We start from the raw sequence: 24,228 nt of genomic DNA on the forward strand, positions 1-24,228 counted from the left end.
GACGTGAGGTTGTGGTCAACAAAGTCTACATTTATGAATATGGATTCATGGAAAATGATGAAACAAGAGAAATCATCGCTCAGTCTGCACTGGAGTCTTTAAGGACCAAGAAAAAAACTTTCTCAATTATGGCATTTGTGCATGTCAAGAAACAAAAATGCCCACAATGCAAGGATAGCTCTACTGCACACCCACACATGCACAATTTATTCAGATGTCAATGCACTCTTGTTGTGGGCTCTCTGGTGGCAGTGTAGACAGTCAAAATAGCAGAGGCAGTTGAACACAGGTTCGTAGTTTATTGATACACACTGTAAGCACAGCACAGTCTTGCTCAAGATATCATTTCACAGAGTGCATCATACACAGAGTCTGGAAAAGCACCACTTGGAACTAGGGATGCAGCTTAGGCTGTGGCGTGAGAGCCATGCTGAAATTCTCAGCCGCATGCAAGCGTTGGGAGGGCTGTGGAGTGAGACTAGGGAGCCAACTTCTTAGGCTGCAATCAGAAAGACAGAGGTACCATTGTGATAAGACCCACCACTTTCTAAATCAGCCTTCCCCAATATGGTACACGGTGGATGTTTTAGACTACAGCTCTTGTCACCCCCAGCCAGCAAAAGTTGCTCTAATGGGCATATTCCCGGTCACAGCCTGAAGGTTATCCTGATTCAATTTCAGAATGCTCTCCAGGAAAACCAGTGTCTACTGACCAAATGATACACAAAATGCATTCATGCATTCTTTGTTATTTGTTATCCACTCTCCCCCCAACTTAAATGGCAGGTGCAGGGGAGTCTGATAAGGACTGAGGGGGGGGGTAAGGGGGCATTTAACCCTTTCTTCTCCTGCATTATGCTCTTGGGCTAGATCTAGACACATTAAAGAATCGTTTTAATTTGAAGAGTTGTAAATTTAAACAGGGGAAACAGGTAGAGAAAAATGGGACTCCACATCACCATCTAGTGGCACAATGTTATATCGTATATACAACGCATAGACAGTGGTACCTCTGGATGCGAACGGGATCCGTTCCGGAGCCCCGTTCGCATCCAGAAGGGAACACAACCCGAGTCTGCATGTGCGTGGTTCGCGATTCGCCGCTTCTGCGCATGCGCGTGACGTCATTTTGACCGTCTGCGCATGCGGTGAAACCTGGAAGTAATACTCTCCGTTACTTCTGGGTCACTGCAGCGCGCAACCTGAAAATACTTATCCCAAAGCTACTTCAACCCGAGGTATGACTGTACCATAAATCGCTTTTCCTTTACCAGTCTAGCTGAATCCTGGGTCCAATGAAAGTAACATCTCAAACCTGCTAGTATTTCCAGGAGGAAAACTGCCATTGGTGCCAATGGAAGAGACATTGATTGTCAAGTTCTCGTCATTCAGAGAACCATTCCCACATTTGCAGAGGAAGCCCAGGCTCCAGGCCAAAGAACTAAGCCTGTTGCCCTTGATGCTGGGACATATTCTTGGGCACAGTCTCAATCCATGTAGGGAACTGGCCAGGCTTGCCAGATGACACCCCCCCCCCCCATGAAAGTATGCTCTACAGTATGTACTTCTCCATCTTTCTCCTGCAGTTACAGATCGCAAGGAAAGCTGCTGTGGGCCATTGAGTAATAATCCCTCTCCTTGAGGAATCCCAGAGTAACAGCACAGATTAAAACCCACTGCCTTTAAGAGATGTGTGAAGTCCAACGTTTTCTGCAGGGGGCCAGTCCACTGTCCCTCAGAACTTGTGGGGGCCGCACTATATTTTTTTTGGGGGGGGGGAATGAACAAGGGACAATGAGTGGTGCATGAAAGGGCTCCGGAGAGGGGCTGCTTTAAATGGCGGCCGCTCAAGAGGGGCGCTCAGCCAATCACGGCTCCTGTGTCTTGCAAGTGGCAGGGGCTGGCGGCAGAGGGACAATGAGTGGCATGCAAAAGGGCTCCAGAGAGGGGCTGGCAAAGTGAAGCCCAGCCCCCTTCCTCCTCTAGGCAGGGCAGGGAGAATCCAGTAGGAGGGAGGGAGGAGGTGCTGACGCCGCCAGGGGAGGAAGAGGGAAAGAACGTGCGCATGCTGGCGATCCACGCGGTGATTCCTGGACCGCCCGTGGGCTGGATTTAGAAGGCAGTTGGGCTTGATCCGGCCCGCAGGCCTCAATTTGCTGAGCCAAAAGGCAGGTGCTCTTGGGAGTTTCAGACCAGACTCTTTCCCAGTCCTTCCTGGAGATGCCAGGGATTGAAGGAGGGGCTTTCTGCACTCAAAGCAGATTCCCTACCACTAAGCCACGGCCCCGATGGAGGGCTTGCAAGGGCATTTGACATGGAGCTGGCAATCCCAGCATGTCTTAGCTCCACATGACAGGAAAAGAACAGGGAGCCAGTAGATTGGCAGGCTAAGCCTCTTCCCAATCCTGCATTTTATGAATTTTTAAATACGGGATGTGTTCATGAATGTAACTGACATACTTCATACTTGGCATGTGTTTTTTCAGAGAGATGTGTGTTTTTACTTACTCCATGTTTGCCTACACAGGCTAATGGCTGACTAGGGGCAGACCCACCACATCCATTTAAAGCATATCCAGCCAACATTTCAAACACATGACTTTTCCCACATATTCCTGGGGAAGTGAAGTTAGGAAAGGATGCCAGGAATTGTGGCTTTGTGAGAGGGAAGCTAACGTTCTCAGAATTATTTGGAGGCACTCAGGTGCTTTAAATGTGTGTTAGATGCCCTTTAAATGTAGTGTGGATCTGTGCTTTACCTGGTCTCTAGAACACACCCACATGCTCTTACCTGGGTTTCTCACCCAGCTTGTGTATCACATCAGCTGCTGATGGTCTGCACTTTTGAAGTGGATCTTTTGCTGCGACCTGCTCTCTTTTGTCCACTTGAAAAAGCTCTCTCTTGCTCACTCTCATTTTAATAGAATCCTGCAAAGTGTAGATTTGTTGAGGTTACTGACCTCACAGAGCTACCCTTCCCATGGTATAATAGTGCTTTAAATGGATGGTGTGGATGTGACCCAAGTGGCAGGTGATGGGAAAGCCCCCTGCTGCCAGATCAGAGAATCCTAGAGGGCATAGGTGGCATTTGATCTGGTAGACTGAAAGTTCCTCTCCCATGCTTTCTTATGAGGATATTAAAATTATTCAATCTTTTATCATCCATCAACTAGTTAGCCTAATCTCAATCCAATTATGCAATGTTACAATTCTGATATTGGGAAGGAAAATAAATAAAATCTCCTCTTCCTAATTCTCCCAACCAGCATTTCCCTCTTTAAGATCAAGTACATTAATTTAAGACAGCTGAGGTTTGACATTTATTTTCTCATCATTTAACTGGTTGGTTCAGTGAAGAGATTTTATATGGAGGGAGCCTTGCATCACCCAATCCCCCCACCAATGGTGCAGTCCAGGGGCAATTTTTGCACAGGATGAACTCAGCAGACTCAGTAGACTGAGCCTGTGTCAGTCTGGGCTGCGGCTGATGGGAGCTGTAGTCCAAAACCTCTGGGTGGCACCAGGTTGGCCAAGGGTGCTATAGGACTCCTCACCTCCTCTGCACAGGGGAAGCAATCAGTGTTATGCACCCTTGGTGTTTGGCAAACAGATTCTGTGTGAAGATATGCAATACAGGAAAGCTGTCTGTCGCTTGTTCTGTTCCCCTTCTATGCCTGGTTCACCAGCCAAATGCTCTCTTTTTTGCACTGGAAATGAAATGGGGAAAGGCTCTTGTCTCACAGAGACAGGAAGGCATATCCCACAGTTCTTCCCAATACAATTTTCAGATACACCTGCTGGAGGGGGGAAAGCATCTAACAAATCCAACACATACTGCCGTCGGATTTCTTAGCATAACACAAAGCTGGAAAGAGTCAAGGACAGCTGAATTTGCCTCCCAACAGCCTCCAAGTAAATACAGCATTCCCAGGGGCAGGTGTCACGCTTTCCATCAGCAAGGTTGAAATCTGCAGTGCAACAGGAAGGGGGAAGGGGGAGGAGAGGAAATTGAAAGCTCGTATAGAAAAAGCCAGGGTTCTTATTACTCCATGCTAGCAGCGTTCACGGCACAATACCTGCGACAGCACACAGCAATCACCACACAGCTGGCTGCACTGAACATCTGGACACTCACTTGTTCATTTTGAAATGCTGCCAAGAATAAAAACTTATCTGCAGCCCTGAAAGCCAAGCCTCCCCTGCCAAAACCTCTTTGCTTTAAAACCTGATTTACTGACTGCCACGTAATAATATTTATTTTAACGAAAAAACATTCTCTGTTAGGACTTCTTTGAGCACACCAGTCATTTTGCAAAAGGCTTGAATCCAGGCTTGAAGTACAATCTACACAGCTTTGCTGATAGGTTTGTTGTGATAGAGTCCTCCAAAATGAGTGAGGAATGTAACATGGAAGTGCAATACAGTATATACCAGACATCCTTGGTCTAGCTGTGGGATTCCCTGCAGACCCTCTCGGGTGCTGAGATCAGCAGAGGGGGCCCTCTTGGTAGTTTCTCTGCCCTCATAGGCTCAGGGGCTGGTGGACCAGAAGGCCTTCTCTGTGGTGGCCCCCTGCAGTGGGACTCCCTCCCTACAGAGGTCCACCTGTCACCTTCATTATGCAGCTTCTGGAGAATGCTGAAGACATACCTCTTTCCTGTGGCTTTTTACACTTGAAGTGTATATTTTTAGGACCCACCTTATTTTTGTGATTGCAAATTGTTTTAAACTGTTTTTAATATTGCGTGTGAATGTTGTAACCCACCTTGGGACCTTTGGGCGAAGGGCAGGTAATCAACAACAACAACAACGCTTTCCCCAACCTGGTGCCTTCCAGGTGTTTGGGGAGTACATCTCCCATCAGCCCCAGCTGGGCACAGCTCCAGCTGACAGTGCTTGTGATTGATTGCTGATGTACCCTCATGTATTTTTCAGGCAATGAGATATTTTGCAGGAATACACTCAATACTACACACTGGCTACATGGGGAACTGTTGATCCTTCTGTATCATCCATCCAAGAGGATTATAATTTGCTTTCACTGTCTGCAAAAGAGACTTCAGTTTGCCTTGTCATTCAGCAACCAACAAGACAACCCCATCTGAGATGGCCCCAAATGTCTTATTTTCAGGACTGTTTCTCATATGGGACTGGAGGGCATCAGATTGGCAAAAGCTGAACACCGTGAAGGTGCCTTATATTCTACGGTGTCTTGACCCAACTCCAGAATCATCTCCTGTTTTTGAAATTACTTGGATTTGGCGACTGAGGAATTGCTGTCATCTAAAAGGTGGCTTTCAAGACCACCATTGGCAGATAGTGGGGAAAGTGGTTGGCATCTGGTTTCAAATTCTTGTTCCTCCATGGGTAAGTCACTGCCTCTCCCAATCTATATTCACTGAGCGTGAGGCTATCAGTGGCTGCCATGTTCTGCCACTGTGGTTGGAGACAGTCGGCCTCTGCACACCAGTTGCATGGAATGAAAAGTAAGGAGAGCTCTGTCGCACTCACGTCTTGCCTGTTGACTTCCCATGGGCAACTCCTTGGCCACTGGAAGAATAGGCTGATGATCTAGATGGGCTCTTATGGTCCTTTCTCCTCAATATTTCTATGAGGCTCACCTTTCCATGTAGATTCATCTGCTGTTATATTCATCGGAATTATTCTTGCAGAATCTCCACACACAGCGGAGGATTTTGGGGGCTGCAGTCTAAAGCACACTGGGTGGGATTCCACAGTAATACGATTGTCCATCCATGCAAGCATTTCTGCTTGCCAGACAGAATTATCTCCTTTCTTCTCCACCCATCTGTGGGTTCCCTCAACTATCCAGAGAGGATTTGGGGGAGGCAATGGGGTGAAAGGCCCTTTGCTCTAGCAGGAGTCTTTGTGATCGCTTCTGCCAGCATTCCAGGCTAGTCAACTCTGGCCCAGTGTGAGTTTACGGGCTAGCCTGCCCATATCTGTTTGCCCTTGCTATGGTTCCAGATCACAGACAAGCTGCCTTTTAGAGACACCTGGCAGCCATTACAGATCTTTTTGTCTAAGGCTTCCTAGCAGCTACACATGCTGAAAACCCACAAGAATGGCAAAATGCATTGCAGATCTGCAGAAATCTGCAGCCCACTGAGCCCAATGGTCCCCCTTAGCCATACATGGAGGCTCAATAGAGGCCTGATGAACTCTCTGGCTTTGCTGCTTCCTGGGGGGGGGAATCAGAGGGGGGGGTGATAGAGAGAGACAGACAGACAGACCTGCCAGGTCACATGTAGGGGGTGGGCTATGATCTTCATGGTAGACAGACACTCCAGGGTTCTTATAGACCAGCTGACTCCTCTCAGCCCCAGTTGGGCAAAGGCTGTTTATAGGTTCAGAAGAACCACAGAAAAGTTGCCACCCAGTGGCCTTCCATTTCTCTCTGTGTGCTCACAAGTTGTTTTTCTCAAGTTGTGAGCGCTCCTTTGGAGTATTCCCTTTAAATCTGCCTGTGGGGTTGGGGGGGGGGAGTTCTCTGGGACAGCACTCCTATTTATTCAACAGTCGTAGACTTTTACCCCAATGCAAAATGGAATCTCTGCTCATCACCAGCCATATCTTACATGCCAACTCAGCAAAAATAGAGACACTGACCGAATGGAAACCCTCTTTCCTCCTGGCTGTGGGGAGACAAGTGGATGGAGAAGTTCTCTTCCTCCTCACACAATACTAGAATCTGGGACTATTCAAAGGAGCTGAATGACTGAAGATTCAGGACCATGAAAAAGAATGCACGTAGTTCAAATATGGCATCTGCTCCCACAAGATGTTGTGACGACACCAACTTGGATGGTTTGAAAGGAGGACCAGACTAATTCATGGAGGCCCAGGCTCTCCGTGGCTCCTGGCCGTGATGGCTGCGTTCTCCTCTGGCTCTGGGGGCAGGATGTCGCTGAATCTACGCTACTGGGAATCATCAGCAGGGAGGGCATTTGGGCACTCAGGTCCTGCTTGCGGGTTTCCCAGAGGCCTGTTTCTCTCTGTGAGGACCAGATGCTGCATGAGATGCGCCTTTCGCCTGATCCAGCAGGACTCCTCTCATGTTCTTAATGGCTGTGCTGGCCTGTCTTTGTGCCAATGCCCTCTCAGGTTGCCCTGCATCAAAAGAAGCAGTGTGCAAGCAGCTCTCTTGGAAGGCAAAATATTCACACGCGCACACACAGCACAAGAAAACACAAACAAATCAACGGAGGTGGCCTGAGCCTGAAGCGCAGACCTGAGCCGGGGGGGCGGGGCGGGGGGTTGAGCAGGTCTAGCCTGTCTCAGCAGAGCAGGTTCTTGGTGGCTGAGTGAAGTCAGGGGCAGGTTGAGACAGAGCTGGGGAGTGGCTGCAAAGGAAGTGCTAACACCTGTCAGGCCAAGCCTGAGATTTTTGCTTTTACCCCCACATTCCTCTGACTCTTCTTTCCTGCTGCAAGTAGAGCAGTTGCTGCCCCAGATTGGCTGCAGGCAGAGAGCGCGGTCCAGCGCTTAGCAGCTTCAGATGTGGCCAATTACCTGCTACAGGACTGTCAGCTGCCAAAAGCAGCCTCAAGAGAGCTGCACCTGGAAGCAAAGGAACGGGGTGGGGTGGCCCTTGCATATCCCTCCCCACTCCAGCCAGGGGGAGAAAAGAAGAGAGTCAGGTGGAAGGGAAAGGGTGGAGCAGCCCTGTCCCCCTATTATGCCATGGCCACCAGGCTGCTTTTGGCTTAAATCATACTTTGGTGGGGCTGCATGTCATCTGGCCCCATGGCGAGGAGCCGCTCTTCCGCTCCCTGTGCTGCCATAGTCTCAAAAGACAGTCACGTGAGGACACACAGCCTGGCCCAACGTGGGCAAACTGGATTCCTCCCCCAGCCCAGATAAGCAGGGAGACCAGGCAAGGCGGGGCTGCGTGACAGACGAGGGAGACAGGCTGGGAGCCTCTGTGCCACCAGCATTCCAGTCCTCTTTGAGGCTGCGCCAACAGGCCTGCTGGAGCCTGCCTCTTCTGTCTCTCTGCCCTCTTCTCCCTCCTCCAACTGCTTCTTTTATTTCATCAAAACACATAAATGATGTGAAGCAATAAAATGTCGCACCCAGAGGAAGTGAAGGAATCTACCTGTGATTCTCTTTTCCCTGCTGGGAGCCCCAGAAATATGACGCATCATCCAAGGCTTCCCTCCTGCATCCCTTTGTCCGTGCAAACCACAGACTAGTTCTGCATATCACAAAACCTGATGGGGGGGGGCGTTGTGCCAGCTGAATATGTGAGCTTCCCCCCAGAAGGAGGGGGGTTCTCCCCTCCAGTCTTCCATACGCACAGAAGGCTGCAGATCAGGGGTGAGCCTCCTGCCGCTGCTGGACTGCAGCTCTCCCCACTCCCTGGCAGGGAGAATGGGAGACGCAGGACAGCAACGGCTGGAGGGCCACAGGCTCACAGGCTCTGCTGTAGACAAGGGAGGGAGACGTGGCAGGAAAGGCCTCTTGGGTGGTACAGTGAGCCTTCGGGAGCGGAACAGCCAGCGCAAATAGGGTGGTAAAGAAGTCGAGACGGCTCCCACTTGGGACCTGTTTCAGAAGGCAGATCCTTTATCACACTGGCCAGAGTGTTTGCTGCATGTGCAGTGAAATGCCCACATTGAGTTTGAACAGGGTGAGGGGCACAGAAGGCAAGCGGTCATTCTCCCTATAGAGAGAACCCAAGAAATCTGGGCTGACCTTTCACAAGTGGACCCACTGGTTATCTTGCTGGAAGAGTAGGGTCCTGCAGAGCTGACTCCACCCCCCTCTCTCTAGCTCAGGATCTTATTTACAGTGGCTCTATGGAAGCATGCAAGGGCTAGAGAGATGGATGCTGTGAGGGGCCCACTTCTCTAGCAATGGGGAGGCGGTAGCTCACAGCCGGCCACGTCACTGCCAGGGGCCTTTGGTCCACAGAGATCTCTCGTATCCCTTCCCTTCCCCTCCCTAATCCACCCCACCCCCTCCGGTCTCTAGCGCCCCACACTGATGTTGCACGTCTTGCAGCTGGGATCCTTCTTGGCATCGGCCGTCGAAAGGCTCATGAGCTGATGGCCGCTGATCTCCCCCAGCATCCCTAGGCTGAGGTCAACCGGCTCGGTGTAGATGATCTCCAGGATGATGTCCTGGGCATGGCGGTAGACCAGCTCGCCCTCCTCCACACAGCAGGTCAGGAACTTGTTGCCCGTAATGTCCAGCTGGGGCAAGCGCTCCTGGCAGAAGTTGTCTCCGGGGGACCCCTTAGGCGCCAGCACCAGGATGACATAGTGGTAGGCGGTGTACATGCAGTAGAAGTCCGCAAAGTAGAGGTTGGTGTTGGGGCCAAAGAGGCGCTGGGCAGGGATCTGGAGGCGGTAGCGGCCGTAGGGGGAGTCCTGCGGGGGCTGCCCTGTGTTGAACTCGGTGTTGCAGCTGAAGAAGATGCCATGCAACATCCCGCTGGTGGGAGAGCCGTGGCTGCCGCTGTTGTCCTTCAGGTAGGGCTTCATGACATTCCCACTGTGAATTCTGGCCAGGAGGGAGAGGCAGACAGTCAGCCACAAGGGGGGGAAGCAGCAGCAGCAGCAGCTGCGGTCAGGACGGGCCTTAAATGTAAAGAGCCCTTCTGACTATGCCCCCCCCCCCGAATTACAGGAAGTGACCTCAGGAAGGTGGGAGGGGATCATCAGGGCTTTCTTATTTTATTGTTACATGAATAGTTATTTATTTATTTCATTTATATGCAGCATGTATCTTCCAAGGAGCTCATGGTGGTGGATGTGGCCCCCCCCCCATTTCATCCCTACAACAACCCTGTGGGGTAGGTATGGCTAAGGGTTGGTGACTGGCCCAAGGTCACCCAGTGAGCCTCAGGGCTGAGTGGGAATTCGAACCCTGCTCTCCCAGGCCCTAGTCTAGCTCTCTAACCACTGTACCACACTCTGGAGCAGGTGAAGCAACCTCTGACCCCCACCCTTAGTACTTCAACCTAGCTCAGGGAACAGGAGTGAGAGGCAGTGTGAAGCAGTGGTTCAAAAGTTTTAGACTAGGCCTTGGGAATCCTGGATTCAAACGCTTACTCAGTCGTGAAGCTCACTGGGTGACCCTGGATCCTTTGTGATCTCTCAGCCTGACCTACCTCACTGGGCTGTAGGGAGGATAAAAGTGGGTGAGGAAGGGAGATTTATGCATCGTGCTCTGAGCTCTTTGGAGGAAGGGAAGAAAGAAAATGTATTTCTTTTCATTTTTTTAAGTGTATTATATAATGGTCACCGTGTTGGCCTAGATCCAGGGAGGTCAGGGTTCAGTTTCCTATGCAGCCTTGAAGCTCACATAGACTAACCTACCTTACAGGATTGTTGTGAAGAGAAAATTAAGGAGACTTTGAGTTCCTTGGAGGAAGGATGGGATAAAATGGTAATGTAATGACTGGAAACCTTGATCAAAATGGGGGAGTAGCAGGAATCCAGAGGCCTGACCTGTATTCTCAACTCTGGTGGAGAGTCTGAAATGGATTTCACCTTTAAGACAAGACAACTTGGGAAGGTGAAGAATTGCAGCTTATGACTGGGCAGTTCTTTGTGAGGCTCCCCACCATCACCCACTTTCTATGATCCCTAACCAGAAGGGAGACTCTAGAATATACCTTGGGGTCAGCAACTGGAGGCCCCAGGGCCAAATCCAACTCTCTGACGTCATATCGGATGTCCTAGCACACCTCTGTCCAGTGCAATTGTCAGAGGGAGAAGAGGGATATGGGCAAACGATAACCGTGACAACGGGATATGGCAACTTGGTGTGGAGGAAGGGATGGGGGACCAGCATCCATTTCCTGCCACTCTGGTTCCCATCCGCACATGGCTTGAAAGCCCTTACCTGACATGCTGGAAATATTCCTTGGTGTGGTTCCGATAGAAGACGGAGAACCTGAGCATCCTCCCTGCAATGAGTTCCGCTTTCTCCTGCAGCTGCGCCAAATGCTCCTTCGCATAGTCTGCAGGGGACACCAAGGGGACAGGGTTTCATCAAATTCTCGATCAATTGCCACATGACCAATCTCCACCTCTCTTCAGCCCCCGCCCCAATATATCCCTATCCCCTTCTTCTTCTTCTTCTTCTTCTTCTTCTTCCCACACCTGGATCTTTTGCCTCCAGCCAGTTCTCTTGCTTGTCACCCCCACCCACCTCACCTGCTCTGGGCGTCTTGCAATGGCATGCCTTTTGCCTCCCACTCAGAGACTCTTGCTTCATCACAAAATCTGAATTTACTACCTTTCAGCACCACTCAGCCTGTTCCAGCTCCCATCAAACAAGGCCCCACCTTTTAGCTAGCCCAAACAAGTGTGTGTGTGTTTATTATAAAATCTCCCTTATTCCTTAAACTTCAAAACATACAGTACAGTGGTACCTCGGGTTACATACGCTTCAGGTCACAGACTCCACTAACCCAGAAATATTACCTCGGGTTAAGAACTTTGCTTCAGGATAAGAACAGAAATCGTGCAGCAGTGGCGCGGCGGCAGCAGGAGGCCCCATTAGCTAAAGTAGTGCTTCAGGTTAAGAACAGTTTCAGGTTAAGAACAGAACTCCGGAATGAATTAAGTATGTAACCAGAGGTACCACTATAATGGCTCACATTCCCTTTCCCATCCATGCAAGTAGGTCTTTTGAGACTGCTTAAGTGCTTTCAGACAAGGCACCAGCTTGTAGGCCGTAGTGTTGTAGAGCAGAAATGTGGAAGAGTGCAGAACAGGCACTCTTTTTTCAGAGCAGGAGTGATGACATTCTCTTCTGGAGCACCACAGTAATTAACAAACCCTCCATAGGGAAGAAGTGATATTGAGTTGGCAGAAAGAAGTCAGAGAATAAGGAAAATAATCAAGAAGAGCCTGGATACTTCTTTCCTTTTTCTTGACGGGATTCCTACCTCTTGGCACGAATGTCTGTCCTTCTATTTAAAAGCTAAAGCCTGCATTTCAGCTGGCTGAATAGCTTTCCTTAAAGCTCAATGTATTTACAAATTGAACCTATGCAGCCAGCATCCCTGAGTTCAATGGCATTTACACCCAGATAACTATGCACAAGACTTAAGCCAAGCCACAAACAATAGTGAGATGTGTTATTTTATCTCCAGTCTAATTACAGGGACAGTCATGGTAAGCTTCTGCATTTCAAAAATTTACCATTACACTTTTAAAAAGCAAATTGCAGACATTGGAGTGGTTGGTGGGTGAGAGCGATTTGGATTGGGACCCAGGTGCAAGGCGGGGGGGGGGCTCTCACTGCAGCAGTCCTGAAATGGATCAGGGCCCCCACACCTGCAATTTGCTTTGTGCGGCAAAAGTTTTCATTGAAGGGGAAAAAGCTCCCCTTAAAAATGAGTGCCTAGGGCCTTGTCAGCTATCTCAATTCCTTTGAACTTAGTGGGTAGCGGAACAAATTTATCTCTTAGGGCTCATTCAGACTTTTGCTTTCTAGGCACGGGAAAAGTGGAAGTGTGGATGAGCCCTTAGTGAACAGTTGGGTAAAATCCTGCTTGCCAGCTTTTCCTCCTGTCTAGTGGTGGGGAAGCTGTGGCCCTCCAGATGCCCTGGGACCCCAACTCCCACCAGCCAGGGGGGCCAGGCAGCATATGGAGAGCCACAAGTGCTGCATCCCTCTTGTATCTTTTTCACCCATAAAAGTCAGAAGCTTCCCTTTTAAAAATAAGAACAAAAATTTCAAGGTGTCTGGGGTATATGAAAGAGGCCTCCCTGTGGCCATGACTCCAAGACGTTGCCATTGAGGTCAGCAGGTTTTCCAGAAGAGAGCAGCTCTGGGGGCTGCTGTCCCCCTGAATTAGGCCCCCTGCACTGCTCTAGCACCTCTGGCGCAAAAGATCCGCTGCACAAGGCAGCCCCTTTGCCTGGCCTCCTTCTGGGAGGCTTTTAAACAGAGGCAGGATGGCCATCTCTTAGGAATTCTTTAGCTGTGACTCCTGCCTTGCAGCAGGCTGGACTAGATGAGCCTGGCGGTTCCTTCCAACTTTATGCAATTCTATGATTCTGCAGTTCTATTATTCTCTGATTCTAGCAGGTATTTTAGTTATCTGCTGATTTATAAGCTGCTTTGCAACCCAAGCTACTTAAGTAGTGTTCTGTAAGACAAAATAACATAAAATACGGAAGAATACAAATTCAATGATTTCATTTTCATTGAAATGAATGACAGTGTTTCTGCAGTTTTGCAATCAATAGTCCTTAACATTCCTGGTTCAAACTTCCGGAAAAGCCTTCTTAAAGGAAAGGGGCCTTCAATAGGCACCTAAACATCAATCTACCTGGCACTTGTCTAGTTGGTAACTGAGTCAGAGGGCTGCAACAAAAAGAGCACACTTTCTAGCAACATGATAACCTCCAGATCGGGGTGAGGAACCTCCAGCCTGCAGACCAAACCTGGCCCCCAGGCCTCTCTGTTTGGCCCGTAAGGCCATTTACAGGAAGCCATGCCCCTCACCCCGCACCCCAGGTGATGGCAGGAGCAGCATGCTCCATGGAACTTTGAAGGAGAAGGTGGAGAGGGCATTTGAAGGTGTCTTCCCACCTGCCCATCAGCTGGAAGGCAAATGGAAGCATGCTCCCAACCTCTGTGCTCCTTCAAATCTTTGTAGTTTGAAGGAAAAATAGCGGAGAGGGGTCTCTTAAACACACAAATATGTTTACTAAGGGCTGTTGGTTCACTTTGAAGCCCCAACAATTGGAACGTGGATCAGCGGATGTCATGATGTTGTCAGGCGATTGACAGGTGGGTGGCTCTGCCCAGGGGTGGAGGAGATAAAGATCTAGCCCTCTGGCCAGAAGAGGTTACCCACCCCTGCTCCAGATGTTTACAACCACAATTTCCACCAACCCTGACCATTTATTTATGTTAGCCAGGGCTGATGGGAGTTGTCTTCTAAAACATCTGGAGTGTGACGTGTTGCCTATTATGGTTCTAGTACATACTAAGTGCATCTCTGGGTATGTGGCCCTCTCAAGAGGCTACATCTGCGTAGGACTGCCAAGGCTCAAGGCTTCTGCTGAACACTCACCTCCTGTGCAGAATTCAATGGTCTCGCTCCATCCAGACACAAGGTACTCTCCGTCACTCTGCTTCACTGCTGTCTGCACGGCCACGCTGTACTCCGTCCTGGGACTCAGAAACCAATGACCCCGCACAGTCATGGGCAGAGGAACTGCCTTGGCCACGAGCTTGGTAGGGACATCCTGCCCAAAGAAAAGAATCAAGCCGCGTCAGGAATCAAACTAGATTTGGGGCCTGGAGTTTCCTAGGAAATGGCTGGGCCCAGGCGCCACCACCCTAGGCACCATCAGGAGAAGGGAGAGGCCAAGATTTCTTGCTTTAATTCTGGATTGGCCACAGATGGGAAGTTACATTCTCCTGGCCTGATAAAAGGCTGTGCTCCATCCTTTGATCTATGGCAGCCTTTGCCAACCTTTGCCCTCCAGATGCCTTGGACTACAACTCCCATCAGTCATCCCAACTCCAACTGAACTGACTGGGGCTGCTGGGAGTTGCAGCCCAAAGCATCTAGATGGCCAAAAGTTGACAAAGGCTGGTCCACAAAATAAGATAACCCTTGTGCATCCTGCACCAACCGGCTTTATAGACTAGTGCACTCTCCAAATAGTCTACTTCCCAATTTTTCTACCTTCCCGTATCTGCTTGTCTGCCATGAAAGTTCTGTGTGGCTGCAGCAAAGCACCTGGGCAAAGCAGAGGATTTGACAACCATGTTTTTAGGGTGCTACCTCAGTCCATGCAGGACACTGGCTAGCACTGTTGGGCCTCCCCATTATCTCATGCAAGCCGAGAGGGTGCTCTGCAACTCACAGCTGGCACTCCTGCAAAGCTCTGCAGGTGAAGTCATGGGGGGGGGGGCAACCTGCCTTTCAGCAGAACTTTTCCTCCACTTTTTGTTTATTTAAAATACGTACAGAGTGCCCTTTACTCTGAGATCTCAGGATGTGGAAGATAAATATATAATTTAAATTTATATTATAAGACTAAGGCAGAGGGAAAACAACAACATGAGTCATTTGTGCAGGAAGTTGAGCCTGTTTATTCATTACTGGAACAAGGGAGAAGATGCCACTCAGTTGCATGTTATGTTAGGAACAGTCAGATTAATTCATCATTCATCAATTCATCATTTGGAATCCTTGGCATAATTTAAAAAAAAAATAATAGTCTATTAACAGGCAAGAGCAGATTTTTAAAAATTCACCCTGGAGAAGGCCCTCTTTCCCACCATTAAAGATCTTCTAATTCAGGAACCTTTAATCCTGATGCATTTGTCTATGCATTGCATTAGATAGGGAGGCTTGTCTGTACAGATTGTTTGCAAACTGGAAATGATGCAGTGAATGACAGCCAGAGCTGTAGCTAGGTGATCTTGCACCCCTGGAAAAACTGTCCAGATTGTGTCCCCCAGCCATGGACAAATTAGCTCTTCTTTCCGCCTCTCCTCCAACCCCCCCCCCCATTCAATTCACCCTCTATTAAAAACCTTTTCTTATGAGGCAATAATCAATATTTTTATGTATAGACATATTTATGGACATATTTCTAAGCCGATTTTGTGCGCGTGCCCCCTCGCCTGCGCCCCTGGCGGGGGCCCACCTCACCACCCCCTAGCTATGGCCCTGATGACAGCCAGGTCATCAACTGGGAGAGGTAGAACTGGTAATAATTGGCCAGTGCTACCAGTTTCTTTCCAAACCCTGGAGCAGGAAAGAGAAGGGGCTGCTTGCTGCCCTATAAAAGTGCCTGCGTGTTAAGATCTTTGGTGAAGTGTGATCATGAGAGAGCACATACCTTGCATGACTGACCCAGGTTCAATCCCTGAAGCATCTCCAGCTAAAAGGACCAAAAAGCAGGCAGTGGGGAAGACCTCTGTGCCAGAAACCCAAAAGAGATGCTGCCAATCAGAGTAATGGCCAGATCTAACAGTTTCCTATGTTCAGCAGAACCTATGCTCAGAGGCCATGCTCAGAAGATGGGGTCTCTCTATAGCCAGCAGGGCTCTACCTTATTCTTCTCCCCATTTGTCTAAGCTCGCCAGACATTATTGAACTACAGCTCCCATCAGGCACAGCAACAATGGCCAATGGTGAGGGATGATGGGAGTTGTAGTTCAGTAACATCTGGAGGGCCAGTGGTTCCCCACACCTGCTTTGGTGGTATTTTGTGGTTTTATTGGCTGTTGCCCATTACTGTTTGATACAGCTCCTTGCCAAGGGTGCAAGGGTGCAAGATAATAAAAGTTCCACTCTAGCACTAGAAGGTGAACAGAAAAGGTTGATGATGCTTTCCTAAAACAACAGGCTGAGAAACATTGTAAGAAGAAATTGGCAACTCTTCCTAAGCGCCGTTCTTCTAAAATCATATGCGAGATTATGGGGCAATGGGGGTGCAGCAAGCTCCCACAAATCCCACATGGATCTGTGAAGGTCCCCGGCCAGAGCCATTCAAAACACTACCTGCATCTTGGCTGCAGTGCAGAGAAGTTTCCACCTGCTTTAGGGTCCTATTTGTCCCAAAATGTCACAGCTGCCCCACAGTTTAAGAGCTATGGCTCTAGTCTTTTGTTCAGCTGAAGACATTACTTTGATGGGCACTCAACAGCTTTTGATGCCTGATGGCAGCTGCCAGCCACTGAACACCTAACAGCCAGGTTGGGGGGTGAGTGATCTTGCCTTTGTGTGAGAATTAACAAGTTTTTTTAAATATCTGCTGTCTGATTAATGGTGGCAAATTTTTAATCAATCAAAAAGTTTTTAATAAATTAATCTAACTTGTTAACTGACAATATGCTGCAACCCTCCTTATGTGTTTACTATGTGGTGTAAAAGTACATTTTCTCTAAAGGTTTCAAAAATCTTTTGAGCACAACATTCCAGCCTCTACATCAATGTGCATCAAAGTCTTGTTTGAAACACTGAAGAATGGCCGTCCTAGGTGCCATAGAAAGATGGATGATGAATGTTGAGAGGCTTTTTGCTTAATAGTGCTCGCAGAAGAAAAGGCACAGTATAAATTAAGTGTGGAGAACTATAACATTCATTAAAATAGTACTTGGTTACTGTGGAACACTGCAATATTTATTGCTATCAGTAATTATTGATGAACAGGGCAGTATGTTTCTGTGAAATACAGCAGCATTTTACTAGCACTGCATTCCCTGTGTACTCACCTCGGTTTAAGTTTTAAAATGACTAATATGGTTGCTGTATACTCAGGTTTCAAAATGTAACACTGTAGTGAGGTCCGACTATTGCCTCTCCACCCTCATCCCCGGACCCGGCTAAACCTGCATCCAGCTCGTACCACTTCGGATTATGGGGGGCTCACATAAGCCCCTATGTCTCCATGCCAAATAAAATACATTCCTGTATATAGCATATCAGGGATACGAATGGACAAGTCAGTCTATTTCCCACCTGTGTCAGCTGCGCATGTTTTCTTTCATTAGCCTGTTCCATTTCCACATGGAACTCCCTGCCCATTGATGGTGATGATGATGAAAATAATATTTCTTTAAGAAGCAACCACATAGTGATGGTGATGGTGATGGTGATGATGATGGTGATGATGATGATGATGATTTCTACTACTACTACTGCCACCACTACTACTTAATGCCCAGGTGTCTTCTAAGTGGTTAACAAAACATCATTAGAAAAGTGCTTTTACTGTACTGTTTTTAGCACCTGTTAAAAACTTATTTGTTTAAGAATGCCTACCCAGACATAAATTTGACAAGCATTTTAATATGCCTTTTTCATGTTTATTTTTAAAACTTCTGATTTTATTTAGATTGGGGGGGAGGAAAGGTTAACTTGTTTTTAGCATCTGATTTTATGAGTAATTTTAATATATTATTTTATATTTTATGCAAACTGCTTAGAGGTTTAGTTGATTAAGTAGTATGTAAATCCTGTCAATTAAATAAATAAATAAAAATGTAAGAGTTAGGCAAATCTGCTCCTGTTTGCATAATTTTGTACATATCTTTTCAAATACCTAGCTTTTTCGTATGCTTTCATTTTCATCTAAACTGCATGTTTTTCTACACATTGTCATGCAGAATTAAAAGAACTGCAAAACCCAAAGGATAACCGCATTCTGATCTGGATAATAGCTTGGGGAAATGCAGACTGAACAAAATCCTTGAGGACCCCTAGCCAAGTAGAAAGTTCTTTCCTAGCCTCCTCTTAGACAGAGCACTTTTTATATGAATGAACATTTGGTCATGTGAGTCTCCACCTTTGACCTGAAATGGCATGGCCTTTTACCAGCATCCACGCTAGAACATTTAAGGCACTATCATGCCATTTTAAACATTCATGGCTTTCCCCCAAAGAATCCTGGGAACTGTAGTTTGTTAAAGGTTCTGAGAGCTGTTAGAACATCTCTATTTCCCTCCAAGAGCTACAGTTCCCAAGGTGCTTTAACAATCAATCCCGCTTCCCAGGGAACTCTGGGAATTGTATCTCTGTGGGAGGAATGGGGGGGGGGGTCCTCCTAACAACTCTCAGCACCCATAACCAGGGGTCAGCAAACTTTTTCAGCAGGAGGCCGGTCCACTGTCCCTCAGACCTTTGGGGGGGGGCCGGACTATATTGGGGGGAGGAGAATGAACAAATTCCTATGCCCCACAAATAACCCAGAGATGCATTTTAAATAAAAGGACACATTCTACTCATGTAAAAACACACTGATTCCAGGACCATCCGTGGGCCGGATTTAGAAGGAGATTGAGCTGGATCCAGCCCCCGGGCCTTAGTTTGCCTACCCATGCCCATAACAAACCCTAGGCCTAGGCAGAAACTGACAAAGGGTTTTAAAAAACCCATCCTCTTTCAATGTAGTTGGAATAGCCCAATGAACAGAGCAAGTGCTTTAAAAATATTTGTTAGTAAGGGAGAACATGGTCACACCAGCCAGCAGGCCACCGGGGGTCCTCTGCAAGGCTGTTTCTGTGGCAACAGCAAATGTGGAAGAGTCAGGAGACGGCAGCAAAAGGGAGGGGAGAAAACCTTCTCACAGAAAGGGTAATGTGTGTGTGTGTGTGTGTGTGTGTGTGTGTGTAAATTAATGTTAAACATTAAGTAGCATTGTCATAGCAACCAACCAACCAACCAACCAACCAACCAACCAACCAACCAACCTGTTAAACAGCATCCAAATTAGTGACTCCATTTCAGAGGGAGAAAGATGTGAGTAATTCATTTCACGACTCTGCAGCCTCTGTTCAGAAACATACTTTTTAAGTGTTCTCATTGTGAGGGTGTCACACACACACCCCTACACCTCAAACAGCTTTTAACGCTACTCGCCCATCTCTGTTTTATAGTAAGAGAAAGCCTTTGTTCCCAGGCTTCCCTGGAGAAAAAAAAATTACCACTGAACTAGTTTGCTTTCCGCAGAGCAATGCCCAGAGCCTTCCAAGTGAGAGATCTGGTTATTATCAGAAGCATTGGTAGGTTCATAAATATAGAGGCAGCCACAGCATGGAGCACTGGCGGTAGGCTGCCTAGTGCCCTTGCCTTGTATGTGTTGGATCACTGGTCCCATTAGAACTGACTGTGGGCTGTGCAACCACAGAACATACAATCTAGCCCATCAGGAGGGCATCTCATTGCTCACCCCTAGTGGTTGGTAATCAACAGCTGCCAACAAGGATCTAAGTCTGCGTGCAACTGAAGCAAAGGGGGAATGCTTTTTATTGGCTGAAGGGATTGCTAGTAGAGATGTATTGGAAAGCATGTCTTGCCCCACCCTGTATGCCAGGGATGAGGGACCTGTGGCCTTCCTCAGATGCTGCTGGACTTCCACTCCCATCAACCCCAGGCAGCATGGCCAGAGATGATGGAAGTTGTAGTCCAACAACATCTGAAGGTCCACAGGTTCTTCTGTTTCACCCCTGCTGAACACCAAAGCAGCCCATTGTAACAGCTCACCCGGTGCTTGAATTTGTTGGAGTTCTTGTTCTCTTTTTTGTTCAGGTCGATGAAGTAGTGAGTGACTCTGTCTAAGTCTCCAACATCCATGGCCCAGGAGATCCGGAATGAGTCACAGGTGATGTTGTTGATTTCAATGCTGTGTGGGGTGGACAGCAACTCCATGATCCGGCCAGTTCGGCTCCTATGGTTGGAACAGACAAAAGACAGTGAAAGATGTGTGCTCAAGGGGGGAGATTTGCAGCAACCAAGGTCCAGCTGGGTGTGGCCAGAATACCCTAGAACCCTGGGAAGGCGTTCACACTGGCACAAGGACGAGGTGTCTTGAGGCTGCTTGCCACTGGTGCAGTCACCCTCCTTACCAAATGTTCTGAAGATGGAGAAGGCCTCATAAGCTGCCTTGGGCTGTCAGAGTCCCCTTCTGACGCAGAAAGACATTATTCAACCTGGAACCCTCTAGCTGTAACTGCAACCTTTTGCATGCAAAGCAAACCTTTCCCACTAGGGATGGCAAATCAGTCCACTTCAGTTTTTGTCTCTGTTCCTCATTTTCCCAATCTTAAATTCTGTTCTCCTTGACAGTTTGCAATTTTATTTTATAGAATCTTTTAAATTCATCAGCACTTGGGTTTAAATTTATCCCAATATACACAGTATTTTGTATGAAATGCTGCCTGAGATTTATTTGTGATATTTATATTTCCCTTAATATAAAGCATTTTGTATGTCATTTTCTCCTATATATGCATTTTAACGCACACCACCTTAGAATGTACTCTTTTGTACACATTTCTTGGTGGAAGAAATGTACTGCACAATTCAGAGCAGCACAAATCTTAAAGAACGGTGGTGCTTTAGTACACATAGTGGTTCAAAAAGTGTGAATTAGGCAGATCCACCTTTAAATGTGAACTTAATTGACTTTCTTTTCCACCTGTATCAACCACAGAGCTATGAGCCCTTCCCCAAACAATCCTTACCTCCAGACAGGGACCCTATAGTTACCGGTCCTACCCCAACTACCCCACTCTCCCTCATGTGTCTAATTAATTCTTTCTGCAACCATGGAGCCATCTGAAGAGCGGGTGTCATCCCACACAAAGCCTTGACAGAGCAGACGGCTCCTTGCAGATGTCAGTGCTCAGAGAGTACATGGCAAGCATCGGAAGGGACAGATTCAGAGCAGATGGTGCTAGGGAGGGAAGGGGCTCACGGCCAAAAGGCTCAGAAGGAAGGGGGGTATTTTTGTTTTGAGGCAGAACAAAGGGGAAGCTCAGGTAGGGAGGGAAACGCATGTGCAGGCATGTAAGAGGCATACAGAGAAAGTACCACACAGGCATCTCCATATAATTTGGTGTGGAGGCTGAAGTAATCCTGTCTTGCAGAGTATGAAATCTGTTTTCCATTTCATATAAGGCAGTTTGGCTTAACACCACTGTGCAAACAAGCTGGAGAGTGATACAATTTCGACAATGCTGCAGCTATGCTTCTTTTCTTTTTAAGAATAAGTGTTGCTATTATTCACATAAATCATACGTGCTTGGTGTAAAATTGGTGCACAGCTAATACACAGTCACGCACGCATCCACCTGTGTTGTCCAAACCCGTGAGTGTGGAGAAACAGGCTATATAACTATAATTCTGTAATGCTTGTCACAAAAATGAGGTGTGCAACGTGAGTTTGTGCACTGCATTTGTGGCCCTTGTATGCCCAGGCAAAACAAGTAAAGATGCTGCTTTGGTGGTTACAGATGACTAGAAGGTCAGTAAGCAAGGAGGCTGGTTGCTGCTAGTAGCTACTGAGCCCCCCGCCTCCTTGTACTTGAAATATTTCTGTTACTACACAGCCTGCTTGCCTGCTGCCCCTGCCTTTCCGGCTCAAGCAACAAAGATTACTAAAATGCCACAAGTCTCGGGTACTCTTTCTCTCCTTAGAAGGAGGAGGAGAGGCCCTCTTCAAACTGGCCCCTGAAGTTTCCTACCACCTGGGGCAGCAGAAAGAAAGCGCATGATGCAACCCAATGCAATGGCAAGATTCCCTAGATTGGCTTTAAGGAAAAAGCTCCTGAACTTCTTTCCCTAGATTGGGGGTGGGTGCCTGCTGCTGTTTGGGCTACATAAGAATTGGCACTTGTACAACTTGGTGGCCATTAGAAAACAGAAGGGATGGGGCACATATGCTCCTCCAGATGTTTAGAACTATTACTCCCATCACAGCCCATGGCCAGGGATGATGGGAGCTGTAGTCTACATCAGGAGGGCACTATGTCACTTCCCTAGAAGGAAGCCAAAGACAACACATATCAGCACAGCCTTTCTTTAGGGTTTGTTCAGATGCTGTGCTGCCTTTTAATGCACCCAGGAGTTTCACTGGCAGCAGCATTTGGGGGAGCAATGCATTGTGTGACCAAAGAGGTCTCTGGTCTTAGCCAGAGCAACTGTGCAAGAGAGGGAGCAGAGTACTGGCCTTGGGAGAGTTGTCGCTCTCCCAATTGAAACTGGTAGGACTTTACAGTATCAGGGCTGTCATGTTGCGATGTGGGAGAAGAACTGTCCACCTTCTCCAAGCCCCAAAGCTCCCGCTTACTAGAACAAGCAGGACCCTCGGCAGCCAGGCAGGCAGGCAGGCAGAGGGTGGGTGGTAGCACTGGGGAAGCCTGAGCCAGGCACGAAAGGGCTGCTGTTGCCCAGTGGCACAACATGTGTTTTTCATACCAAAGGTCCCAGATGGCATACCCAGCATCTCCTCTCTGGAACCCTGGGAGGCCACTGCTAGTCAGTGTAGGCACTACTGAGCTGGATGGAACAATGGTGTAACTTGATACAAATCTTCCTACATCCCGAAGGCACCAACCGCATCTTCCTTCATAACTATGGGGATGTTTACGGCAAAAGAGCTGCAGTCCTAAGCCCAGTTACAGAGTGGGCCATTTCTAAATACACATGCTTAGGACACAACAGCATAAGGGCTGGAGCAATCATTGAATCACAGAATTGTAGAGTTGGAGGGAACCCTGAGGATCATCTAGTCCAACCCCTGCAATGCAGGAATATGCAGCTGTCCCATCAGAGGATCGAACCTGCAACCCTGGTATTATCAGCACCATGCTCTAACCAACTGAGCTATGCATGCCTGAATTTTATTATGTCAATGTCTAAGATACTTTACAAAACCTCTGTGCTTAAATTACACACCAAACCAGTTGCCTTTTCAAAGAAGGAAATCAGGTTTGGCATGATTTGTCCTTAAGTAATCCATGTTGGCTGCTTATTATCCAATTGTCTCTTATGTGCTTACAAATGGATTGTTTTATGATTTATTCTAATAGCTTGCCAAGGGTGGAAGTTGATTCCAGACATGTACAAGCATAACTCGTGTGTCTGTGTACTCTCACCTTCAGTGTTTGCCAAATGAAATGGAGGCCTATAAAGAATGTTAGCCAAAACGCTTGCAGACAAAAAACACAGAGTTGCCAGAGTTGTCTGGACTAGGAGATTCATGTTGTGACTTTAACAACTTGCCAGCTGACCAAGAGATGCCAAAGTTATTGCTTCTTCCACCTGCCCCTCTCTTTCCCCTGCTTGGTATACCCCTGGAGATAGTCACAAGGAAGGAATAGAGGTAGATGGCAGAACTGGGGAGGAACAGGAGGGGGAGCTGTCTCTGCTGCCTAACTGGTCATTTCAAAGCTGCAGCACGAATCTCCGGTTGCAACATGGCAATCCAACAGAAGAGGCTTCTGACAGACAGACAGATGAAGAGTTAATCGCTACTTGACAGCTAAGAGAAAAACGCTCATGAGTCACTGTGAAGTTTTTATAGTGGACCCTGGGAGAATTAAATCAGGTCTATGCCAAATTCAGACATAAACACACAGGATAGCCTTTGGGCAAATCTCTTTTACTCAGCCACACAATGATTCTATTCTAAAATGTGAGTAATAGTAGGAAGCCTCACAAGGTATTGTGGGGATAAATGAGACTCTTGTGAGTTACCTCAACTTTCCCACTGCAGAGCTCCAGTGCCCTTAACAGCCTCATAGTGACCATGAATCAGGGGTAGCCCATCAGGGGCCCTCCAGATGTTTAGAACTTCAACTCCCATAATTCTTGAGCATTGACCATACTGGCTGGGGCCCATGGGAGTTGTAGTTCTAAACATCCGGCAGGTAAACTGGTTACCCCTATCATAAATCAACAAGTGATAGTTTTGCCATCATTGAAAT

At 47.8% G+C, this 24,228-nt stretch overlaps 1 protein-coding gene across 1 annotated transcript in view; it reads right to left on the reverse strand.

Moving 5' to 3' along the window:
* Nucleotides 1-279: 279 nt before the first annotated feature.
* PHYHIP (phytanoyl-CoA 2-hydroxylase interacting protein) overlaps nt 280-24,228 on the reverse strand; it is a 55,377-nt gene continuing 31,428 nt past the window's right edge. Inside the window, exons 2-5 of the mRNA XM_081843946.1 lie at nt 20,003-20,186; nt 14,069-14,243; nt 10,876-10,993; nt 280-9,528 (exon numbers count right to left, since the gene is read on the reverse strand). Of these exons, the coding sequence (XP_081700072.1) occupies nt 8,994-9,528; nt 10,876-10,993; nt 14,069-14,243; nt 20,003-20,167 (993 nt within the window). The 5' untranslated portion in view covers nt 20,168-20,186 and the 3' untranslated portion in view covers nt 280-8,993. The remainder of the gene's footprint in view (nt 9,529-10,875; nt 10,994-14,068; nt 14,244-20,002; nt 20,187-24,228) is intronic.

Source organism: Podarcis erhardii (assembly GCF_964252035.2).
Source record: "Podarcis erhardii genome assembly, chromosome: 16".
NCBI lineage: Eukaryota > Metazoa > Chordata > Lepidosauria > Squamata > Lacertidae > Podarcis > Podarcis erhardii.